At 42.5% G+C, this 25,863-nt stretch overlaps 1 protein-coding gene across 1 annotated transcript in view; it reads right to left on the bottom strand.

Moving 5' to 3' along the window:
• The window catches only part of ncanb (neurocan b), a 137,488-nt gene that overhangs the window by 87,963 nt on the left and 23,662 nt on the right, over positions 1-25,863 (bottom strand). Inside the window, exons 2-5 of the mRNA XM_027290477.1 lie at positions 18,286-18,368; positions 5,267-5,490; positions 5,011-5,179; positions 876-1,050 (exon numbers count right to left, since the gene is read on the bottom strand). Of these exons, the coding sequence (XP_027146278.1) occupies positions 876-1,050; positions 5,011-5,179; positions 5,267-5,490; positions 18,286-18,358 (641 nt within the window). The 5' untranslated portion in view covers positions 18,359-18,368. The remainder of the gene's footprint in view (positions 1-875; positions 1,051-5,010; positions 5,180-5,266; positions 5,491-18,285; positions 18,369-25,863) is intronic.

Consider the following 25,863-nt stretch of genomic DNA (forward strand, 5'->3'; position numbering starts at 1 on the left):
CTGTTACCTCAGAGCACTGACAGAGTGTTTGTACCACAATTATTTTAGACTACTGGGATGAAAAGGAGGTTTCCTGACCCGGGGTGGTGACCCGGTGTCGTGCCAGAACCGGAGCTGGGCAAGCAGGCAATGTAACGTAACACAGCTTCTATGGACATAATGGACAGCGATGAACAGACATACTCAGAACAGAGTAAATCCGGGACTGACTTTAAATCGTTGGTGTGAGCTTTGTGAAATAAAAGGATTAAAGACAGACGCCGAGCTGAGCTTCTTGCTGTTGGACTCATGAGGAATATTAGCTGGCTGCTGTGTCTCGCGTTGTTGCATCTGCTTGATCTTGTTGTTGTCGATCCCGCTAGTTTTTGATAACAAGTAATATAATAATAACAAATGCAGATGTACAACTGTGTATTTACAACAGTGGGAACCAATTTCTATAAAAATGCTACTAGAAATGTTAAGATTTAAATTTCTACTCAAATGCCAGAGTATAGATACAGGACAAACTCATAACTGAGACTCTGTCCATTGGCTGGTGCTGCATATATTACAGGAAGTCCTTTCATCATCTTAGAAGAGCTCATAATTGTGCTCATAACGCATGGTTAGCTGTGTTTTATTTGTTGACATTCCAACTCTAACCAGAGGGCTAATTAGTCTTCTTTCCACTATTTCTTTTCTTCTATATGTAGTACTACTTTAACAAATTATCGCCTTTGATGCTGGACTACGTACATAGGCACTCTAGTAGTGCTGCCAGTATGACAAACACTGCTTTGTATCACAGTAGTAACCATAGTGACAGTGTCCTCTTTAGAGTTATTCCAAGAGCAACAAACTATAGCTTTTGTATGCACAGTTGAAAGCCTCACCGTACAGACTGGTCAGACAGCCAGCCGGCATCACAGTTGTCATATCCATCAGCGAAGGTGGCCTGCAGCTGGCCTGGTGTTGCAATTACCGCTGAGTTCTCCAGGCACACCCTCTTGGCGTCAGCAAAAGACAGGGCGTATCGGTCATGGGGTGCCCGGTAGTGAAATACCACACCTGGAGGAAAGAGAATCAGCACGTGACTACAGAAACTAATCACATGAATTTAAGACCTGCAACCTACGGGTCACAGAAATATTCATGAACCGCAACCATGAACCATTAAAATATGAGCATGTACTAACTCACAGATACATAAACACAAAGCCCTCTAGACATCCTCATCATGTACTGACATTGTTCCATCTGTGCAGGAGGAAGTAACAGCATCCAGGTTCAGCAACCTGGTTACGTGAGTCTCATTTGCATCAGGCACTTGGTCGGCTTATCATTAGAGAAAAGAGATGTTGCCCTTGGATACGGTGTATGACAAACAGCGGTGATGTTTATTTTACTGCTTTAACAGTATACACACACACACACAATGTCATCCCGCCGCACAGCGCCTGCTGTCGCACTCATGATGGAAAAACAAAGGATGCAGACACAGAAATATAGATAGACACTAAATTCAAGGAGATCCATGGATTGGATCACGGAGATGGAAAGAGTTGGTGAGAGGTAGACAGGAATACAAAAAAATCAGGTTATAACAATCAGCTGGGAATAAAGTCAGACACAATTCCCTTAGCTGTGAAAGGGGCATATATATTCCACTTAAATGGGAAAGGAATCGCTTCAGAAGTGTCCATCTAACGTTCCCTCACCTCCCACCTCTGCCAGCCAGTCACGCAGTGCTGCTCCCCTGAGGAGCATCCAGCGACATGAAAGCCAGTGGGCGTCTGGCTACTCACACGGCTCCTTTATATTCCCTGGCTTTGTCTGAGGGAGTGACAGAGATTCCTGCGAGATGGAGGCCTACGTGGCAATTTGAGCATTAGCACTTCAGGCTATGGGTGAAGAAAGCAAGCGAGGGCCATGTGTGTTTGTGTGTCACACATCCTCACAGTTCCCCTTAATCCCAGCAGTCCGTCTCTTCACAAAGACATGGAGCAGAAATTCTCTGTTTCTTTTTGCTCCATTTCTTCTCTCCTAATTTTTCAGTTTCTCTCCTCTCTCCTTTGAGGCTGTGGGATCTTGTCCAAAAAAGAGATGCTAGTTTGCTGGCTAATACGTACACTAGAGAAACAAATGGGTTTCCTCTCAGTACGGGAAACCCAATCGTATTCCACATGAGGTTTGAATGCCCAATACCTCATGCCTCTATTTTTACCCTCTGTATCCTCACACATCCACACACAGTCTCCGGGGAGAGAAACAGAAAGGCACCATTTGTGGGTAGGCCCTATGCTTTATGGCTGTGTGATGCCCTCATTGTAGCACTGTTGAGCATTTGGTGTCCCTTGACAGTATTGTTTAGTACCTTACACTGCATTACAACACACTGATTCATAGTGCAACACAGTACGGCAACATTTATTTTGTTTAAAGTCTAACTATAACTGTAATGAATCTACAGCTATTATGAGCATTCTCCAAGACAAATTAATTTCGAATGAATTTGTAAAAAAAAACAACACCGCCTAATCTTTAAGCCTCTGGTTGAGCATTTGGCACCAGTTAACTGACATTTGACAGATGCTGTTTCGAGGAGATGCACTGCCAAATGTCTCGATGCACCGCAGACTACAGCATGTCAGAGCCTTGTATATCCTGCAAACACTGACAGACGTTTTCCCCCCTTTTTTTGCAGAAAACCTACACACCTTCCAGAATCGGGAGGACTCATCAAGTCTGTATTCCATTCTGAAAGTTGAGGCTAGCAATCTAGGCTAACAAGCAGAGTAAAAACTAGTTTGCTGAGCTTGATAGGTTGCCAACATTAGCACTTATTCCCACTGGACGTTACTTTTTGTTCATGTTATTTTAAATCATGCCACATTACATAAAGGACGTCAGCTGTGGGTCGAGATGTATCTACAAACTATAGATTGCTGTATTCATGACTTGAACATTGTATATTTTCAAAGCAACTGTGAATAACTTGACGAGACTTGACTCTTGCGCAGAAATCGTGGAACAACAACACAAAGCTTTCCACCATGCCCGATGTTGATATACTATCTATTGTTCGCACACCAGTTAATGCTGGGCAGCCATATCTCACCACAGACCATGGTTGACACATTCAATCAATGGCTCTGTGTTCTAATTGGTGAGACACAGCCAATTGACCAGTCAATATGTGCCAAGACGAAGCAAAATGGAGACAAAACCAGTGAGTGAGCGAGTAAGAGGCAGCAGGGGAGAGATTAAAAAAAGAGATGGCAGGAACGGAAGTGCATATCGTCGGTGCTTAGGCAACAACAAATGAGCCTAAGAGCAGTGTGTATTATTATGATATTGATATAGCTGAGCGGTATCAATACCTGCTAATTAATACGTTAAGCACTCTGTAGAATTAGTGCGAGGATGGCTGTGGTCTGTCATGTAGCATGACTGCCAATTAAGACGAAACCCTGGAGATGGCTACTCCTCGCCAGCTACGTAATTGGTTTCTCTCTGAAGGAGTGGTTTTCATAGCGTGTTAATCGATTAACCAACCGGGGGAGGACTCAGGGTCTCCCAAGCTGTGACAGGAGTCTTGCTTAGTAAATATAAATCTGGAGAGAGATGAGGTGCTCTGTCTCATCTCTCGTCCTCGTCGAAATACTGAAACTATAATAGGAAAACGCTCCCACACACATATGCATGCTTGCACATATGCACATCTGAGCTATATGCAGGCACTCCACTCCATGGAGGCTATGTGTCTCATGTTAGATGACACGCTATGTAGCCATTGTAGTGCACCGTGACTGTCTACAAGAATAAAGGCCACTGGGGTTTAGCTGGTGTTAGCGACACTAGCATTAATGTGTGGGAATGGCAGCATAGTGTACATTGGTTAATGCGTTGTGTGATTCCCTGTGGTCATTATTATAATAGCTTATTATTAAAAATAGTGAGTGACCTGGAAAGAATCTGATGAAAGCTCTACAGCTAAAATACTCTGACACAGTAATTATGGTTCTACTACAGTCAGCTACCTTCAGGTGGGCCTCGTAATTCCACAAATATGGATGTCCTGGATACAGATAATGCAGTAAATGGTTTGCCCATTTAGTCAAGCCACTGAGAGCCATACAAAGCTCTCGGAGTAACACTATTTGACAAAAAGCGTACACTGCTGGCTGCCTACCTTATTGGTTTCATTAGGCTTTCAGTGCATGAACAGCACCCGAGTGGCCCAGGTCAATGATGTTTAATGTGTTCGAGTTTGCTCACCTTTTTTCCCCCCATCATCATACACTCTACGTGGACAGTGAACAGCCCTGGGTGTAATGGCTGTATTAGCCTGACATGGAAAACAAGGTCATTATTATTCATAGTGGCAAACCTTGAGAGCCAGTGAATCAAGTGTCGACTCACTGAGGTAATACTTTGTGTATGTGAGAACATGTATAATGTCTAGGATGACATAAATGGTAACTAATTACTAATTACTATGACATGGCTGATTCTTCCTCGTTCTTTTTCTCTCTATTGTCTCGCTCTCCTGTGTGTGACTGTCTCATTATTTCACTATTGAATGTTGCTAAAATGTGTAGTTTGGTTTGAATTTTAATAATATACAGTATGTTATTGTAACTGCCCAAGGCTGTGTTGTTGTTTTTTTTGCATCTCTTCCTTTTTCAATGAAAGTTTAGCTTCTGCAATGAATTAGTCATTTGATGTTAATCAGCAAATGTAATGCTTTATTACCTGGCAACAGGCTGAATGGTTGTTGGGTTCTCTCAGTCTTTTGTTACTTAATAACTCCAAAGAAATACTAATGGGAAATTAGCAAGTGCATTAGCTTGTAGCAGTAACCCAGCTACTAATCACACGTTTCCTCGAAATGTTAACCAACTACAATTGGTCTTCAGGATTTTAAGATAATGCTGAGTTTCCCCTAGCGTGAAATTTTCCACACCAAGTGTGACTTTAATTCCAAATGGCTTCCTTAATTGGAAGTCATGTCTACATTTTATTCACCTGTAACCTCCAGGGGCACTGTGTCCTGCTCGTCATTGATGCCGACCACGACCTCACAGCGGTACAGACCAGAGTCACTAGAACGTAGCCCTGACAAAGCAAGACTGGCGTTGTAGCGGTTCTCATTGTAACCGGGTAAAGTTACACGACCCTGGAAGGCTTTCTTCACCTGCGATGATAGGAATAGAGAGAGAAGTTAAACATTACTGAGCCAGATTTTTCCAAACACCACTAGACATCTCAGGCGTTATTGTACCTTGACCACATTGTCTTTGGCCACCAGGACAGACTGTTCCTTCTGCAGGCCATCTGAGCCTCTCTGGCCCCAGACCTTGGTCCACTTAATCCTGGGGGGCTCATGGGATGAACTGGGGCGGAGGGTGAAGAGGCAGGGGAGGAGAACGGTTGTGGACAACTCTTCGCTAATGGTCTGATGGGTCACCTTCCGCATATTCACCACTGCATCGGCGTTGGTTACGCCTGACGAGAGGAGAGGAGAGGAGAACAAAGGAGAGAAAATCAATGCCATCTTGTAAATGAAGCCACGGGATCTTATTTCTCATTACGTTGAAAAAAAGGTAAGTTAATTGCTTCTTGTAGAAGAAAATTTGCTGTCCTTCTAGGTTCTTTTGTTCCATCAGATTGCTCTGGTTGTGGAGTAAAAGGAAAAGAACAGAGCTTCATTGTGTCTCTCTGATTATTGGTCATTGATCCAACAGGCCATTACTGCACTACCTGAACAGTGGAGGGACAGACTGTGGAGGGAAGATATCAAAAGTCCTTTCATAAGTCATTCATCAAACCTGGATATGCATTATGAGATCGATATAAACCACCTCTTTGCAGCTTAAAGCACCACAGCCAAAGAGATAAAAATATTACTTTCATCAAAACAACAGATAACAGAATGAAAGGACATAAGACATAAAAAAATTCTGCACATGCTGCATTCAGAGCTCTAGCATTAGCGGGTTTGTTCTGCAAAGATCCTGCAATGTTTCACTGCATTTTTGTAGTCTTTACTCCCAGCCAGTGTAAAACTAATTTTACACTGGAGTCACATCATCATATATTATTATCACACTCTAATCTGCGTCTGTGTCACCTTGCCTGAAAAGACAGAGGTGGTTCATTTACACTGCAGAAGGAAATATGAATTACACTCTTACAAAGTAACACAGGTATAATAAGTCACAGTTCTCTTTCTTTTCACTGGAATACACGTCACCATGTCTAATCCAATTTGCCCCAAAGCTCAGCATCAGTGCATTCATTTTCATTAGTGTGGTAATACAGATGCAAATCCCTTCCTTGCTTGCTTAGACCGAGTCAAACCAAGCCAGCATATGTGTACGGAAAAAGGCTCTAAGATGGTGACATTACTTGCTCAACATCAGCATTTTAAGCATTGTCATTTGTGAGTGTGTCTGGACGTTCAAAGCACCGCTCTGTCTAAATATAGTCTCACAGAGACGCTTCCTGTCTTCCTGAGTTCCTTTATGAATAAAACAAACATGTTCTTAAACAAGTTCTCCCACATTGCCAGTCACAAAGGATATAATTAGAAATGGATCTGACGAAGAGATGAGCAGAGCTATATTAAACAGGTGGAGGAAATCTTAATGTCAAGCTGTTGAGAATGAGTGAAACGAGAGGAGATCAAGAGAAGGAGTGAAAGAATGGAAAGGATTGAAAGAAGCACTGCCTAGGTGGGTGGAAGAGACAGTGTGGTTGAATGGTGAAGAAAACGAGGCTATTGATTTCTTTTCATTAGTGTCACTTTCCACGGCACTCTCTTTGTGTGTCCTGCTTGACTGGATGCACGTTAAAGCGCTACACGCTACAGGGGTGGCCTGTCTGTAATTAAACGGCAGATTGGTGGAACAATGTTTTTCCAGCAGTCACAGACACTCTGCTGCGTGAGTCGTTCAACCTCTCCATCCTTCTCTCTCAGCTCTGTCATTTTTCTCCCCATCGCCTGCCATTCTCTCTCTCTCTCTCTCTCTCTCCTCCTCCTTCGTCCTCCCCCGCAGTACGACCACCTGCCAGGTTTTCAGATGAGCATTTCCAGTTATTCTACTCACCTAGTGTTCCAGCACTCACCTACCATCTGGAAATCTTGTGTTTGTTTTTATCTTCAGCCTATATGTGAAGATATACTGTGTTTTTTCGCGATTTGATTTTTTTCCCTCAGCCACGCTGGGAAAAAAACAAACAAAAAAACTCAGGATTCAGAACTTTTAAATCAGTTTCCTCATCTCCTAATTCTCAATTTTGCCAACAGAGGATGCGCCGTATGAGGTGTGTGTTTGCATGTGTGTATTTGTATGTGTGTGCCCTGAAATGCTCTCACAAGTGAAAACATCTCATCTCTCATTTGTTATTCATGGAGCACCAAATGCCTCCCTCCACACACACACACACACACACACACACAGACACACACATACACACACATTTTTGAAGCCACAATTTTTCATTCCTTACTGGCTGGTTAATGTGTCTCTGAGCACACACAAATATCAGACTTGTGAATAGCTGTCATTGCTCATTCCTGCAGCTGTTGATGGCGTTGCAGTTGCTCAAGCTAAGAGGCTGAGTGTCTCTTTCCTGATAGCTTAACATCAGCCCTCATAACCACATTTTCCCCTCCCTGCAGATGCGTAAACACACATAAATACCCACTTCTCTGCTTCTCTCAGTGACATCGTCTTAGACAAGCGCTACTTGTTTAACTCCCTCACAGACCGATCTATGCTGCTCTGCATGGCAGCATCAAAAGGGATTTGTGTTCTCAAATGGACTCTCATTTTGCACTCCAGAGGGGTTCAGCCCAAGTGAGCGAGGTTACCTGCGAAACAAAATGCACGAAGGCTTTCAGAGGCAGAGGGATAAGAGGAGACAAGAGGAGTGCAGGGTAATAAACAAGCAAAGCAGTATGGGCCAACAATGACTAGTCGGATCAAGACCAGTGCTTCTGAAGACCGACACAACTCTCATATCTGTCCATCCATATCACAAAGACTGGAAACAGGGGGGAATCTTTATGTAGCTTTGTGTTTGCCATACACACTTGAAAGTGATATTCCTTTTATAAGTATCTGTAAATTTGTTTGTTTATGATTGCCATGGTGTCGTGTGGGTGGCAGCCACAGTAGCTCTGTGTTTTTAGTAAGTGCTTTTTTTCATTTTCCGATACCAGTCTTCATCTGTTTTGTGTGCAGACATGGGCTATGGAGATGAGTGATTTGCATTTTTTTTGGTTACACAGAGTACCTCGTGATACATAGGCGTGATGGGGATGCAGAGCTGGATCTAAGCGTACTGTTACTGTTATCATGAGGAGTGTGACATGTATCCCAAATAAGATGGAGGAGCTAACAGCACTAACAACTCTACAGAGGGGGATCCAAAGTTTTCAGATATGGCTGAAAACTTTGGACGGCTTTCACCTTGTGAGGGCAGACGGGAGAGCTAAAGACACGAGCGGCTGTAACAAGTGAATTTCTCCGATGTGGGATCAATAAAGTTTATCTTGTACTTTTTCTCAGAGCAGATACAATTTCTTCAGGTGGTGTATGTTATGCAGGATTCAAATTCCATATTAACAAAGGCACTCTGCAGATTAAAATGGCAATTTTGTGAGTTACACAACATTGTTGACCACAAAGTGGCTCTCTCAAAAAGAGTTTGTGGTCCACGAGGCCAGGCTCTGTGATAAGAGAGGTTGTAGAGGAAAATTGATTTACTTTTGAATCTGTTTTACTCGATAGCAGCAATGTACTTTTCTCTCACACTGACAGAGGAAAAAATAGACGCTGCGAAAAAGATGAACAAGCACAATTGACTCCGGCATAACACAGTGTAGGATTGTGAGAGGTAAAAAAGAGGCGAGCGAGGGGGGAAATACATAAACAAAAAAAAAAATGAAAGTGGAAAAAGCCTGGAGGCTTTTGTAACGCTGAAATTGGAGTGATGCGATGTGGAAAAGGAGTCGAGAAGATATGATGAAAAAAGATTCAGCAGGTGTGTAAAAACCGACATGGTGGCGCATTCATGCTCGCGCACGCGCATCCCAACTCGCTTAAAGATCAGATTTCACTTCCTGCTGTCGCTCTCTTTGCTTTATCCCCCTTGAGGATGTGGCACTCATCTTTGTTTACCATATGATACATCACACACACACACACACACATAGAAACACACATAAAGTGCGTTCCCAGAAGACTGCAATTTCTCAGCCACCTTGCTGAGAGCTCGCTAGAAACAGTTATTCTTTTGCTAACAGGCATCGATAATGTTTAATCTGCATGCCAGCTTCCACTGGATAAGCACCATTTGGGTAACATTATGCTACTTATGTTACTAATAGCAAGACAGTGCCACAAATGAAGCCAACCAAGCTTTACAATCACAATCTAATTCTAATTATTTGGACAAACGTTTATCTTTGTTTCCAGGCTGGTGCTGCAATTTGCACGACAGAATCAAATGAAATCAATTGCACATCCCTTTCCTGATGTAAACTACACCATGAAGGAGACCAGGTGAAAAAAAAAGCAAAAAAAAACATTGCCCTCCACCTCTGTGGTAATGAATGTAAACTAGAGACGGTACCCAATGCCAAAGCGATATCAAATCTGCATTTAGATAGAAATGTTATCACAAGCTTAACCCCCTCAAGACTGCCTTTTGTTTGGATATCTATCTGTGTTTCATATTGGATCTTTGTCACCGTATTCTAAATAAGGTCCACCTGGCTGCTGGGTGATAAAAGGAAGAGGAAATACAAAAGGTGAATGTCAATAAAAAGCAAGAGAAGAGCTGAAAAAGAGCTTGTGGCTCTGTGAAACGCCTCTTTTGGAAAACATTGGAGAACTGGTACGTTGGGACTTTGCTAAATGTTAACAAGCAATCTCTTATTGATCCCATCCTGTGTTTTTGTGTGTCTGTATGAGTGTTGAGAAGGGCAAGGTGTGAGATGACACAACCTCCACCTCCTCCCGGAAGCTCTACATCCAATGGGTTAAGGATAGAGCTAAGATTTTCTTATTTCCCTTGTGCCGCTTCTCTGTGGCGTCTACGTGATCATCACTGTTGGCCCATCTGTCTTCACTTTGCTCCGGAATTCTTAAACACAGTCGGAGAGCCTTTATATGGCTGGCACAGAGCTGCACGCAGACACAAGGTGGGCGGTAATGGGCATTTTCACTATAATAGAAACACAATTGCGACCATCATTCCTTGTTCTCACCCTCTCTTTCTTATTCTTTCTCTCTCTCTCTTTTGCCTGCAGTGGGATTTTCTGATGATAAAGGTCCCTTTGTCTTCAATTTGCCCACATCAAACCCGTCAACCTGCCACTCAAGAGTTACCGGGACTGATCGAGTGCATCCCCTCCTGTCTTTAGACGCTCCAATCCGGCTGCATGCGTGTCAGCTGATTATGTGTTTGTGTATGTGTGCGTGTTTTTGCAGAAGTCTGCGCAGGTCATAAATCATGACAGATGAGCTGTCTGACAGAGGCTTGCCGCTATGAGTTGATGACTGTGTTAAGAAATGACAGCTGACACCACACAAACAACTGGACTGCAGCGGGCTCGGGTCAAAGTGTTTTTGTGTTTCTCAGAGTTGGTTTTAATCTGGAGCGTGATGGATGTGGTTTAATGCATGAGGCCAGAAAAGGAGAGGAGTTTTAATTTGACTCAATGGTAATGCTTTTACAGGTTCACAATTTTAAAATAACCTTGCAGAAAAACTTTCCTGGAAACAGCTATGAAGCGCCATGTAATTCAGTACAGAGAAAATAAAACAACAAAGTTTATTACCGTCTCCATTTTTTGCTACAATTTGTATCAAATTAAATATAGTGCATTCCAGCCGTGATAGAAAAAATACTCCACCTTTACTTAAATAAAAGAAGTAGTACCACAGTACACAAACTCTTTTTATAAAACTACATTATAAGTATTGTATAACTGTTTGTTATACAGTTTAGATGATAGTTTTATGCAGCTCGTCAAGCAAATTTGTAGCTAACAATCATAAGATAATGCATATATACACATATTTCATAAAGACAACAAGACAGAAGCATAGGCTACAAACATGGAACTGTCAAATCCTGCACAGATTCACACCAAGTTACTGCAATATTAAAGCACCACAATGGTGATTGACCGACTGATGGACCACTAAATAAATAGCTGGGCAGGTGTAGGATAATTTGGGGTAATAAAAGACACACAAAAAAGAAAGATGTAAGCTATACAAGACGAGCAAAGTGAATTTCAAGAAAAGTGGACAGACAAGGTTTTACCCGTCCTCCAGGGATCCAACTTTTTCCGTAATATGCAAAAAATCCTGTGACGGTTTCTAGTAAGTGTCATTTCCAAACCATGCATGCAACTTCCCCTGGGATTAAACTCAGCAAGAAGAGGAGAAATCAAGCAGCTTCACTTTGTGAGCCACAGAACAACTTCTGTTGATGAGGGATGGACGGACAGAATATTCAACTGAGTATCTTTTGAGATTGCATGGATATTGGTGAGTCTTTTTGGCTATGGCAGAAAAATTGTTCCCAGACTTTGACAACAAGGATTGTAGAACAAAAAAAAAAAGGATTACAATTGTCCAATTCAACTATTATGAGGCAGATAGACAACACAGGCAGATAAGTGACCCATTACCTTGTTTCAGCTTTGCAGTGGAAGAAAACACTGATGTGACAGATGTTGGTCGGCTGTGTGTTTTTGGCGAGGTTCCTGAAAGAAAGCTCTTTGAGAAGAAAAAGAAATTCTTCCTTCCACTGTTTGGCTAAACGAGAGAGGAATCTCTGAATGCATTTCTGGCATTTAAAAAGAAATTAAACTCATTTAGTCAAGTCTTGCAAGTCTGTGAACGGGTGGCGACCCCCGACAGTTCTGACAATTAAATGAAGACACAGAGTAAGGTGAGATGGTCGTCCTAAGAAAAACAGCTTTCATAGTTCCTGAGCCTGTTCACTGAGACTCAAGAGAGGTCAAGAGAAAACAGGAACTGACTCACTAATGCACATCTTGAATGCCTAACAAGGATTTCAACAACAAACCACAAATGAGGCTTCCTCTCAGCCCAGTATTAAGGTAAGACTGTTTTTAATTAGGATGTCAGCATTACATACGGTATGGTGTGAGATGACAAATTAATAAGTAGGCAGATACGCCTAATGGTTGAGGCGGATTTTGAACTGTTTTTGTGGTAGAAGTGTCTCTTCTATTGACTTTGTCCTGCCAGCGTGGCATCACTGATCTTCAGGAAATCTAACAAACCAGAGATGAAACACAGTTCCTGTTGAAACGCTATTTACAGGGAGTGAAAAAAACAGAAAGGAAAAGAGAAAAGTGAAACTATATGGAACGAGTGGGGAGAAGTTGAATCATTTTTATCCTCTGATATGAATAAAACATCTCAAGGACAGCAGCAAACAAGCAAGTGTGGGTTTGTTTTTTTGTGAGAGTGGCTGGTCTGACAAAACTGCTCGCTGTTTTTTTTTTATTGTTTGTTGCAGGACACGGAGAAGTGCATCCTTTTAACAAGACCCTAGATGACGCACAGAGGACAAATGAAGAAAAAACAAGGGACATGGAGAAAATAACGTGAAAAGAGTGCTGGCTGCTCTTAAACACTGATACATTCATCATTTAGGAAGAGAGAAAGATGCCGAGGCTGAGACTGAAAATTATAACCATGGCAACAGAGGCACCACAAATGGAAGAAAAGGAGGGAAAGAGCTTCTGATCAGGGCAGAGACACACACATGTAACATGCACACACATTTAACTATGTGCTTTGGGGATGGCCTCTTCAAAGAACAGATCTGAGGCTATGTACTGTATAATGTAAATTGAATGAGGGGAGACTGGTTTCCACCATCTTTTGTGTTTGATCACTGGTCTGTGGTTCACTGCAGTGCAGGCGTCTTCCCCCCCACACAGGAAATACACACACTCATAGGAAAACAGGCAGAGATACACACACACACACACACACGTGCAAATAAAGATGCAAAGTTACATACAAAGTAAGCTGTACACACAAACCGTACCAAGACAGTGAAGTTTTCTGCATCTATGTCTATGTGTGCATGTGTGTGTGTGTGTGTGTGTGTGTGGGTACATCCATGTTGCCTGTCTAATCACAGCAGGTCTGCCAGGCGGACTTCATGCAGAGTTTGGAAATGATGTCCCCATGCTGACATTCTCTCGCATGAGATCTTCTCCCCCAAAAATCCCTCCAAAACTCCCACCTGCTTCTTTCTTCCTTCCTTGCACTCTTCCTCTCATCACCGTCATGTGCCTCGATTTCTCCTCTCCACACACTCCTGTCCTTCCTTTCTCCCCGACTCTCTCCACCTCCTCTTTTCCCTCTCGTTAATCTGGGCTTGCCTTGCCTAAAATGTGTCCTCTTTTCTCTTATTCTCACTCATTTTCCAGACACAAAATGTCAAAACCTAACAATTAAATGATGAAATTATTACTAAAAATAATGTATATATAAGTCAAGAGACTAATACTGAAGACAAAACAAAATAAGGTGTCAAAAGGTAACACCGGTACCCCTCTCACACCTCCCTCTCCTGGGTGCATGGGTATATTCACCCAATTTCTCAAATCCTCCACACTTATTGTACGCTCTAATCGTCCGTCAAACCCTTTGTGACCCAGACAGCCTCCTCTTGTCTCCGCCTCCTCCCATGGTGACAGATATTAACCGTCTCACCGCAGCTTTCTGCCCATCTGAGGTGACTCCCACTAGGCCATGTCAGGCTTCACAGGAACCCCCCCTGCAGGGCTGCTGGCGTGACTAATTCCGCATCTTCTGAAGCATAATGATAGAGTTATCTCGCGTGGCACGCGGCCAACATTTTTTGAAAAATTCATAAACACACGTGCATGCACAGGAGCGCCTCTACAGAAGTGCAGGCATGCTCATGTTATCAACACATACACACACACAGACAGACATGCAAAAAAAAGCTCACCCCCTTCCCCCTAATCTGTTTCCCCCCTCCTCAACATCCCACCCTTTTTCCAATCTCTGGGCTGTCGAGCAAAGTGTCACGGGGTGAGACTTAGTGCCAGCCCTCCCTGTAGACCTCCCACTGACTATTTCCAGAGCCACTCAGCTGAAAAAAAAAACCCCGCACAAGTTGCAGGAATGGAGAGAGAGAAAAAAAAAACAAGAGACATTAATGCCCTTAAAAACTAAACTCTTTCAAAGCAAGAGGCAGGAGGTGTGTATCCGCATGACATGTACACTCTGAAAGGCACATGCGAGTGTGTTATCAGGCTCCTCTGAGATGCTCGGTGTGTGTTTGGGGGGGGGGGGATATGGTGCGTGCAGCTTGGCGTGTTGGCTGCATAAACCACCTGGCAGATGTAACCTGAGGGTTTCCACACAAACATAGACACACATAGAGAAAGCCAGGGTTGGCTCCATTTTCACCATCTCTCTCTCTCTCTGCCTGTGAATCTGAGCCCTGAGTCACAGAATGGCCCCTGTGCCAGGTCCGGCAATTTTTATTTTTTATTTTTTTTTACCTCCACAGAAGGCCAAAGCAATACAATACAGAGAGGAGAGCAGACGGTCGGGGAGGCCACTGAGAGCACTGAGGGGGCGAGCAGTCTGTCTTGCATACGCACAAACACATGCAGATAAACACAGATACACAGTAGGGGAGTCCAAGCAGAGTATAGAGAGGGTAAAAAAAGGACACGGTGATGTGAATGCTTGTATTGCATACCCTTCCCTGCAAAGCTCTGTGCAAAAAAGAAGATAAAACTTCCAAATAGACAGATAGGAAGGCTGTTGAGCAAGCGGAGTAGACACACAGATAGACAAATGACTCAAAGTGTCAGAAAAGTTTCAGTGAAAGTCTCCGTATGACACTGAAGCCTTCATACCTGTCATTTCATAAAGCCTGTTAGATTTTCCTGTTATTTCCTCAGCAAAATCAAGGGTTTAAAAAGAAGTCGTTAAAAAACAACTATAAATTATGAAGTCCCTGAATAATTTGCTGACACATAATGAGAGGATTAAGATTCTAAACTCCGGCTTCTCAGGCGAAATCAAAACAAATTTTAATGAGATCTGCAAATGTACATTTGAAATAAATATCTCAGAGATTTAACAAAATTTCAAAACCATTCATCTCCTCATCCATTTGGACGAGGAGATGAATGATTTTTTTTTTTTGCCGAAATGTGAGCTTTGGAGAGATTTGTTTTTTCTTCTTTACATCTCACATTTTCACTCCTTCTTGGAAGCGCCGTTGGGGTAATTATGAGCCGATGAAACGAGAGGAATTAATGGGCTAGTCGCTAAGCTGTTGAAGGTCTGCCAAGCGTTCGAGATACGAGCACTGTTACAGAGAGAAACAGAAAGGAGTGGACTGTCAACAGAAAACGTCAATATGACACGAGGAGGTGTGAGTTATTACGACACTGCGGACTGCTGCTGCGTGGTTACGGATCATTCGTTCGTGGATGTGCGTGGTGGGTCATTCATTTTGATAACATGGCGGTCACTCACTCATCAATGTTCATTTGTCTTGTAGCGTTTGCCAGTGGAGTTGTATCAGTTTAAAGCAGGGGAACACATGGGGAACTCCAGCGAAGAGGTAACCTCCTGCTGGAAAATGCATGCAATAGCTGGGGTGGCCACCTATATCAATATCAAGTAAGGAGATGAGGATCATTGTAAAATAAGCTCTCTCTCTCTCTTTGTCTGCTGTTTGCACGGCAACACTTTAAAGTTTATGTTGGCTCAGGTTCGCAGCCCGTCGATGTGTACACAACCCCCTTGTTTTTTTGGCACAGATGAACAACTCCAATCAGAGACTCATGAGGTGGCCGCTGCGAGTGCAGGACTTGAATTTGGAGATTAGCCACAAGAAGGGGACAGAAAATGTGTTTGCTGATGGACTGCCTTGTGTTTCTTTCTGTCCCTAATTACCAAACATTCTGGGGATTTTTTTTTAAGGATAGGAGGTTGTTACGGCTCTGGCTACATTATGGACCTGTGTCTAGATTTTGTTTGACTGTTTCTGCGTGTGAGTGTATCCCCTGTTCCTGTGAGAATCTTTTTTTTGGCCTTTTTAAATTTATTGGATAGAGACAGCTGAAGAGCGACAGGATAATATGTGGAGAGAGAGAGAGAGAGAGATGGGGAATGACATGCAGCAAAGGGCCGCAGGTCGGATTCGAACCCTGGGTTGGTACAGCAAGGACTGAGCCTTTGTACATGGCTCGGATGCTCTACCATCTGAGCTAATCAACACCCCCCTGTGAGAACCTTTTGAGTGTGCACCTGGAGGTCTCCTCATGGCTGCCTCCATGCGTGGGCTCGACCTGCCGAGTGTCTGCTGCTGGTTGGATCCTCCTTAACATCCTGCCGTTTAAAATGCCTCCAGTGACAAAAATCTGACAGCAGCATATCGGTTCTGTCCTCAGGCCTGCAAACGTAACCTTTACTCCCAGACTTGTGCCTTGTGAGATTTTTGTTAGGCCCTGTGCCTTGTAGGAATTGTGAGTCTTGCTATTCGTAAATAGATCTGAAACTGTGTCAGCCACCTTTGTTGCAAATAGCTCTGAAACTGTCAAGGGTCTCTCACTTTTCTTTTGAACTCTTTTCTCCTATTTTTACCTCAGGGAGCCAGGTTTAGTAAATGTTGTTTTATTTCACATAGGATTAGTCAGCACTTCTTTTGAAAAGATAATTTTCTTTTGTTGGTTGTTTTGGCCTCGGTTCACCTGAAGTCATTGCTGCTTTGTCATATTTTTTATTTTTTTTACTGGTTGTAGTAATAAATTATTCAACATTATTGATTAATCAGTTTTTCGTTTTGTGGATCAGTGAGCGGCATTTCTTTTTGTACTCTTCTTGCACCACTAGCTGTTGGTGTAACACAGCCATAATGGTGCCATGAGGACTTTTTGCAGGAGTGGATTATTTGCAGTGATGGAATAAGTACTGAGATCCTTTACTTATGTGAATGTGCCTGTAGAAAATTGCAAAAAATACTCTATTACAAGTGAATGTCCTGCATTTAAATTGCTGCTTAAGTAAAAGTAGTATTATCAGCTAAATGAAGTTCAAATATCACAATTGGTCCTCAAACTAGGGGTCAGCAATATATGTTATATGTGAAACAATGGATAATTTTACCTCTTTGGGCCGTAAAACTCCACCTCCACTCCATCATCATCCACCACCGTCCTCCATGTGACTTCAAACCCCAATGAGAGTGTTTCAGAAGCAGAACCTGCCAGACTTTCTTTACTTTCTTAGAATTTATTTGGTTCATATGTTTCTAAATAAGCTTCTAAACATGTAAATATGGTACGCAGTTAAATTGTTTTGCTTTTGGCTGTTATGATGACCGGCAGTTTACACAGACTTTAAGGAAAGTCAAGTGAAATCATGCCTGTACTCTGAAATAGTCTGTCGGTGAATGAAACATGTCTCACAATCACGCTGTTGCTTTTTATATTAGTGCCAGAGAAGTTAGACAGAACATATGGAACAGATATAATACAGATACCTGGGACTTAAATTATTCTGCAAAGGTACAATACACTGAGTAGCTTTTTTTTTTTGTTTGTTTACAAGACATCTTTCTTCTTTTTTGACAGTCCTCGGCTGACACTATGAAAAATGTGATTGCGTGCTTCCTGGAGGTTTCGCTTATCTTTGATTGGGAGGACATGCTTGATTACCTTTATCACACATCACTCTGCCTCTCACCCTATCCCTCTGCGCTCAACAACCAGGTTTTAAAGCAGATATATTCATCCTGGTTTAATTGCGCCTGGGGATGTCATTTATCACATCCTACGCGATGAGGTTGCTACGTGACAGGAGGTGGATCCGAACTCGCAGTGTTGACCTACAGTAGAGGATGTTTTGATCCAGGGAGATCAACATTCTGATTGGTAGGAGGGTTGCACCGGTCTATCAAATGTACAATATAAAGGTTGAGCCTTGATTTTAATTACATTTTTATTAATGATAACCATGATGTGTGAAATGAAAATGTGTTAGATTGGCTGCACACAGGAGAATCTGATATATCAGAGGTAATGGCTTAAATCAAATAAGACCAAGAAGTATATTTATAAGCTCTATTTCGAAAAAATGAGAGCGATCGGTCCACGGTTCATCTGCACACATGATTATCTGCAGTTACATACTGTATACACTGTAGGTCGGGTGATACAGTTTAATGAGGACTCACCACAGCCCACAGTTTGAAGCAGAAGGAGGGCCAGCAGGGGCTGCAGTCCACACACAGGCAGTACGCCCTGCATCCTGCTGCACCTGGAAACAGAGCGGAAGAGACAGAGAAGGGAACATGAGTACACAAAGGAAACTGAAATCAACACACTGTCGCCTTTGTGAGGCTCGCCCGACACACTCTGCATGCATGAATGAGTGCATGAGGGATTGTTTCCTTACTCCTAGCAAGGGCCTTGGGTTAGAGGGGTATCAACGCATTCTTCATTTTAATTTACTGTCTCATAATGTTGGTGTGATGAAGTAGTCTGAAGCACTTTGAGACTCTAACTTTGATTAAAGGCTTTTAATGGCTACAAATAAACTTAACTTAATGTGAGCTATCCTTTTCCAAGTATAATAAAGAAATATGGTATTATCTTTACACTTCACAGACAAGTATCATCGCTAATTAAATTTAAGAAGGCTTCATTCCTCTAGTGTCTTCAGCCATTTATTTCCATTCAGGGTCGCAGGGTGGTTAAACCTATCTCAGCATGCATTGGGCAGAAGGTAGAAAAAAAAAAAAAAGCAGACTGGCTGTGGTAGACTGGCAACTTTCCCAGAGCGTTTCATGGACGCAGATTCTCATTTTATACCTGTGCTCTCCAAAAACCGCCGACTGAAATAAACACCAATATGAAGCCAATAGCGCTAAACACTGAGCCACCAGTGTCATAGTTGGCGGTGGTGATACGGTGAAATAGTTTGAACGTTCTTTACTAAAGCATCCATCATTGCAAAGGTTAAATTTTGGGATACAGGAGCTGCTGACATCGATATACGAGACAAAATCTCCGGGAGAAAAATTCCATACACAGTTTACCTTGTAAATAAAAGCTTGTTTGTTGATGTGTGGTGTGGGATTAAGAGAGAATATCAACTCAGCTGTGTACAGAAAAACAGGAGATTGTTTGCTGCACAACGGGGAAAGATACAGATGCAATTCAACAATAGAAACAGCCAGATAAGAGCACTAGAGCCAAATCTAACATGATGGACTTCTGGGTTCCCTTGTTGCACGCGGCATGCTGAAAACTCTGCCGAGCAGAAAAATATCAAAGCTGCGTCGATGCTGTCACATTAAACACAGAAGAATATCTATTTGAGAACCAGGTTGACAGGAGCCGTCCAAGGTATGTCTGCATAGGTTTGTTTGGACAAAGATTTTTTTTAACTTTAATTCTTTGAGGTAAGTGACTTGTTTTGATGTGGAGCATAAAAATGTATCGTGAAGTGACTATCTCGGCGTACATCACGGGGCTGGATGTTTTTTTTTTTAGCAACAACGTCCTCAACTCCTTCAGTTTTATCTGTGTAGCTGTCTTATCGCTCACAAGGGCCAAGAGAAAGAGAGCAAACAAGAGGCAAGATAAACAAAGGCAGAAGTAACTTCACTGCACCTGAGTGTGTGTGTGTGCGCACGTTGATTTTTTGCATATTTCACTATCTATTTACTAATATGTGTGAGTCAGAAAAGCCAGGGGTGTGCGACCAAATGAGGCAGGTCAGCCCCTGCCATGGGGCCTGAAAAAACACAGAGTGTAAATAATGAATATGGCCTCTCTGGGGACGTGGCGGGCTGAGTGGGGCCTAAGGGCAGGACTAGAGCTGGGGAGGTGGTGGTGGTGGTGGTGGTAGGGAGGGGGGTTTGGCGGCTGGTCGTGGAGATGCTGGACACAGATAGCCAGTGTCAGTTACAGCAGCTCTGGTCGCCCCGACTCAGTCTCAAAGGTACAGCCAAGGACAAAAACACCGACCTCATACCAAACACCTCTGCTGTGCCGCGGCTGAACATAAGCTGATTTAAGGGTCTCTGGCTGTTTGCTGTAGATTCACAGTATTTACGACAGATAAAAATCACACAACGCCACAAATCATTGAGTCCATTCAGAGGGCTGGAAATGGACTAATACTGATTAGTTTAATAACATAATTTATAGAGATATACAAGATATTTTGCATCTTAAAATCACACTTAAATACAGGACAGCTATTATTTTAATAGGGCATTTAGGAGGTATGCTTCCTTTAATCCATGTGGGACCTATCTCACAAAGAAAAGTCACAACTTTAGAGGGCATCATTAAATTGGAGATTTGAACGTAGGGTGTTTATATTTCATGTAGTTGCACTGAGGGTGACATTTTGTCCCTTTGAGGGTAACCAAGGCTGTATGTAACATTTCCTTTTGTTTATTAGTGTGTTTTTTTCCTGCTTTCTTACAAGCACTTTTCGCTGCAGAGAGAAGTTACCGGAACAGTGAGTTCTCTCAACTGCCACTTAACGCTAAGATTACTTTGAAAAAGGTTGAAGAGGACATACTTCAAGAAGACAAGAAAAAGTCTAGGGCAAGTCTGCAAGTTTATTTTCGCTCTGCATCATGCTGAAATCTAGAGAAACCACTGGCTTCTTCAAAGGAAAGACACATTCAATAATATAAAAGCTCTGCTCTGCTGCTTTCTTCTGCCTCCCCTCACATTTCACATTTAGACATTTACTGTTTTGTAGCTGCCAATTAAAAGTACAACAGGAGCACAATACCAGTTCATTTTAAGGGCTTTGACCTCTATTTTGCAAGGTCCATGACCTTCTTCGTCATGTTCTTGTTTCAATGCTCAGTTCTCTCTTCGGTGTATTTCTACAATAAGAATCGTGTAGTTACAGAAATTCTAGGACAAGGTTTTATAAGTGCTTGTGTGTGTCATGTAGTGTGCTGAAGCAGACACGGGACAGGCAACATGCTGCAAGAGTCCTTTCAAAACATCAGCTCACCTGAGTCACAGACCTGACATTACACACCCACATGAGTCTAAATTTAGCTGCAGACACATTAGCCTGTATGGGACGGGTTTTACATTACAAGAGGTTCAATTCAGGTTTATAAACTGACATGCACTAAGCCCTGCCCCCGTATTTCCCTTTACACCAAAAGAAAAAAGAACACAAGAGAAAAAATGTAAGGAATAGATTAAACTGTGTGTTTGTCTGCTCTGATATAAGCTGCAAATGTCAGCATAATACTTACTATTTACCTTGAAACCTATTGCATTAGCACTTACTCTATTCACTGTTTAAAGTCTGTGTAAATGCAATTAAGAGATTTCTTTCAAAGCACATTAAATATGTTGGAAAATAGTTGCTGAAAATACGTGAAAAGACTTTGACAATATATTACTGAAATGTGGAGTTCAGTTTCAGTCCAGGATTTTGTGGGCGGTCCTTAAAAAGGTGGCTCGATGACACGCTGAGGCCACCCTGAGCATACCCCTGCACCCCTAGCAGAGAGATAGAGATTAATTCATCTCACTCAGAGTGTTTCAAAGTTAGTCATGTCATTTTCTGAACTCATCTGAAAAGTTTCAGTCGCTTCAAAATGGCTGCTCGACTGCTCCCACAGAGTGGGTGTGTCTGCTGAATGCGTCACGGTCCTGGAGTTGAGAATACTGCTTCATTTTTACCTGATTCTGACACCTAATTTCATAAACCTGTCGACATTTTTAATCTTTTAAATTTGGCTAGGTGGTTAATAACACACACCAGAGATAGCATTGATTTATTATTCATCCTCATTTCTCTTAAATCAACCCCCCGTATTGGCTTTCTGGGTCTTTCTATTATTTGCATCCAAGGGATATGACAGAATGAATAAAATTAGTTCCATTTTTATGCATAATACAATATATACTCAAATATTTTCATCATCTTCACCCCTTAATGCTGTTCTATAAACTAATTCCCCCGACCGCAGCTGTGTGATCTCCTACTGAAAGTCAGCATGAGCCCTACTGCTGTGTGAGTAATACCAGCCGGAAAGATCCAGCCAGATCTCAACATGTCAGTCGATTGCACTGTTCCCCATCCAGCCTGTCACAGATACTGTAGATGTCACAGACAGACTGGGAGACAGACAGCTAGATGGCTACAGACAGACAGGTGAATAAAAAAAACACTGTGATATACACTGTAAAAAATGTGCAGGGCACAAGCTGTCGCATTCAAAGACAGTTAAGGGGTCTCCCTCAGCCCTTCATGGAGGAATCCAGTCCAATCCATTTGTCATCTCATCTTAATTTCACCTTTTACCTTTTTCTGTCTATCTGAATTTTGAAAGATTTAGCTGCCAGTCTCCATCTGCCATCATCTGTATCCATGACTCGCACTTTCCTATGTGTTCCTTCTTCCTTTGTTTTCTTTCCCTTTCTTTGCTTCTCTTAAATTGTCCCGTCACTCTTTCCTCACCATGGTGCATTATTAAGAGGGCTCATTAATCACTCAGGCTGCTTGTCTGTCACTCCGTCAGCGCACACGGCTGTTGTTCCTGCAGCACACATGCGCACTCATTCATACACACAATGGAGTTGCTTTCACAGGGGGGGTTAGCCCCATAAATGTCTGTGTATAAGTCCCTTAGAGTGAAAAATGAGACTACCCTTCGAGTGACAAAAGATTGTTTTCCTTCCAGGAGGATATTACCAAGGTTTAAGCAACGAACCTGTCACACTGTGTCATACATAAATGACTTTAGCGGTTTGCATTTTCTGCACAAACGGGCCAGTTCTGTGTTTGCACCTATCCCTAAGCATGCATCATCCTTGGGTGGTTTCTTTTGTTGCTTTAGAGCTACAGCATAAAAGCACCAAAATATAAAAACTATGGCTGAGTGGACAGCTATATCCCAGCTTATAAAACCTGTATGAGGTGGAACAGAGGGAGACCACAGCTCTCCAAAAACTCTACTGTGGGCCAGGACACACTGTGCAATTCAGATAAGTCACTGATAACTACTCAGAGGTGGCAAGAGAAAGAAGGAGGGATTGAAACAGGTGGTTGGATGTTGAGTGAGAGATGGAGTAGAATCAGGAGGAAGTAAGGCAAAAAGAGACAGAGACAGATAGACAGTGAGTGGTACGCCCCAAATCTGAAGCTTGTTTCAGCCCTACTCAAATGCCAAGTGCGAGAGGATGAGGGGGAAACCTGAATCTTAAGCAGCCATAAATTTCCCCCCCGATGCTTTGCTGGGCTTGCCGCTGTACGTAGGTATACGCATGGAAGGAAATGGGAGCTGCTATACCAATGTGAGGCACGGTGGCAGGGCTCCCAAAAAAAAAAGAAGAAATTGCCATCAGATTCAGAGCCCACCATATGGGCTTAGACACATAGCGTAAGCCAGAGACAGTTTCATTCCATCACACACACACACACACACATGCACGCATGCACACAAACAAACAGTGCACGCTCTGGCAATAACATTTCCCTTACTGCCTGAGAGGATGAAGAAGATGCAGGTTATGAGGGAGGAGAACTTGCAACGGCTCTGCATTATAATGAAGTCTGCGATATCATGAAAATTGAATTTGCGATGTACAAAACACCTATGGGAATGCAAATGAACCTCTGCTCTTAGAGTGTGAATGACACGGGCAGATGCATACTCAGACGCATACATGCATGCATGCACATGATATAAGCTCATTAGTTCGTACATCTGTGCATGGAGATCAACTCAAGACACACTTGAATGCTTTCTGTAGATTTCTACTAACTTACCGCACAGGATTCGGTTCTTTTGTTGTCACTGCATCATTATTTTCTTATTGTTAGAGTTGACGATTGATGCATTTTAGCTTATGTAAAGTACTTCGTAAATTGTAATTCCGAAAGGTGCTATACAAATGCAGATTATTATTAATAAGCTCTGCTGTGCATGAATGAGGAGCCACTCGTGCTCATTTGAAGAGGTGCAGTTAATCAGGAGTTGGGCAAAGAGGGATGGAGGAATGAAAGGAAGGAAGAAAGGACGAGGGAATAAGAGCAAGGACGAGACAGTGCTTGTTCCAATGTTATCGCCGTGGAGCTGAAAAGTGCTGTCAATTACAGTGAAGTGTTTCACTGCACAGCGTGCACGCACGCCTTTACCGAAACCCACACATAGTGCATTATGTGCTTTTAGTGCTGATGGCGGACTAAGTATTTTTTGCTTTAATTCTTCAATTTTAAATCAATATGACAGTCCAAACAGCAAAAGCAAAGCGACGAGAGAAAGAAACTGTGTTCTACATGATGCTGACCAGGCTCCACCATACAGTACAAAGCGGGAGTGACATTGCTGAGCGCCCTGATGGTGCAGAGTGGGAATAAGCTTCAGGGCTGCCCAGAACTATATAGAAACCTATTACTTACATCTTAAAGCCACACGGGTCTCTCTTATTTATTCAACGCGCCAACCCACCCACAAGCCTGCAGCCAGCACAGCTAGGCTACCCTGTTAAAGATTTGGCTTGAAGCGGAGTATCACCCATTCCTTTTTGTAAGACACATTAACTTGTTCGCTGTGGTCAGAAAAGGTGAGCTCATCCTACAGTACATGTGAATAAAAAAGGGCAAGAGCGAGAGATAGAGAGAGAAAGATACTGTACCGACAAAAGGGACAAAGGGAAGGGGGCAAGGGAGAGGGAAAGTAGCGAAGGAGAGACGGAGAGAAAGAGATTCTCCTGAAAAATGAGATGACAGAAAGCTTTTTACGTGCAGGAAGGGTGGCCAGGCAATTTTCAAATGTCTGAGGCTTCTCATTTGCCGGGGCTTGCAAAGCCACTTTTATACGGTGGCAAATGTTAAACTTGTTCTGGGCACATCAAGGTCCCCTTGGCCGCCTGCTTGTCTTCGCCTGGAATATAAATGTGGCTTGAGACGAGTGAACAGGGAAAAAATAGTTTCGACACCTTGTACACAAGGGTTTAAAAAAGGCAAAGTGGTGAATACCTTCAGGGTCCATGTGGACAAAAGACTTGGTCTTGGTCCACGCATACGTTTATGTGGATTTGGGTAAAGGACAAATGTCTGAATTCTTTTGCTTTTCTTTCTGGTCCCATGACAGCATTGAACAGTGGTTAAACATTTTAAGGCTGTGACTGATGATTATTGTTCTAAACTATTAATTATATCAAATAATGTTTTGATTAGTGAATTTATTCCTTAATATATAAATGATGAAAAGGCGTAAAATGTTAATTTAAGGCAAAACTCAGTTAAGCAGGATCCTCACTCACGTAGTCTCAGCTGAATCCAGGGAATGTTTGACAATTCTGTCTGAAAGGTAATTAGTTTAAATCGACTCTATGACATTTAAATTAAAATTTTAATGCCTCTTGTTTTCTAAATCAAAGCAAAGCAGGATGTGTCTGAGGACAAAAACAATGTGTAATTTTAATTACGATGCTTATAATCATAAAAATTGAAATTAAATCACGTAAAGACGGAGACTGTGACTAAATAAAGGCAAATCTGTCTCACCTGTGGCTGTTAAAGCTGGACTGATACAAGTACAGGGGGCGTGACAACATGATATATTGGTGCCGTCTGTTTTGCGGTTGTTTCTTAATCAATATTCACACACACTCTATAAGACACACAATACAACATAAGGACATTACATAATGATTCTTCCTATGACAGCCCCTGGCATTATAGATCAGCTATGGCCACCCATTGCCACATACGCCACCTCGAACATAACCTATATGCAGTTGTGCACAGC

This window comes from Larimichthys crocea, chromosome XVII (genome assembly GCF_000972845.2).
Source record: "Larimichthys crocea isolate SSNF chromosome XVII, L_crocea_2.0, whole genome shotgun sequence".
Taxonomy (NCBI): Eukaryota; Metazoa; Chordata; class Actinopteri; family Sciaenidae; genus Larimichthys; species Larimichthys crocea.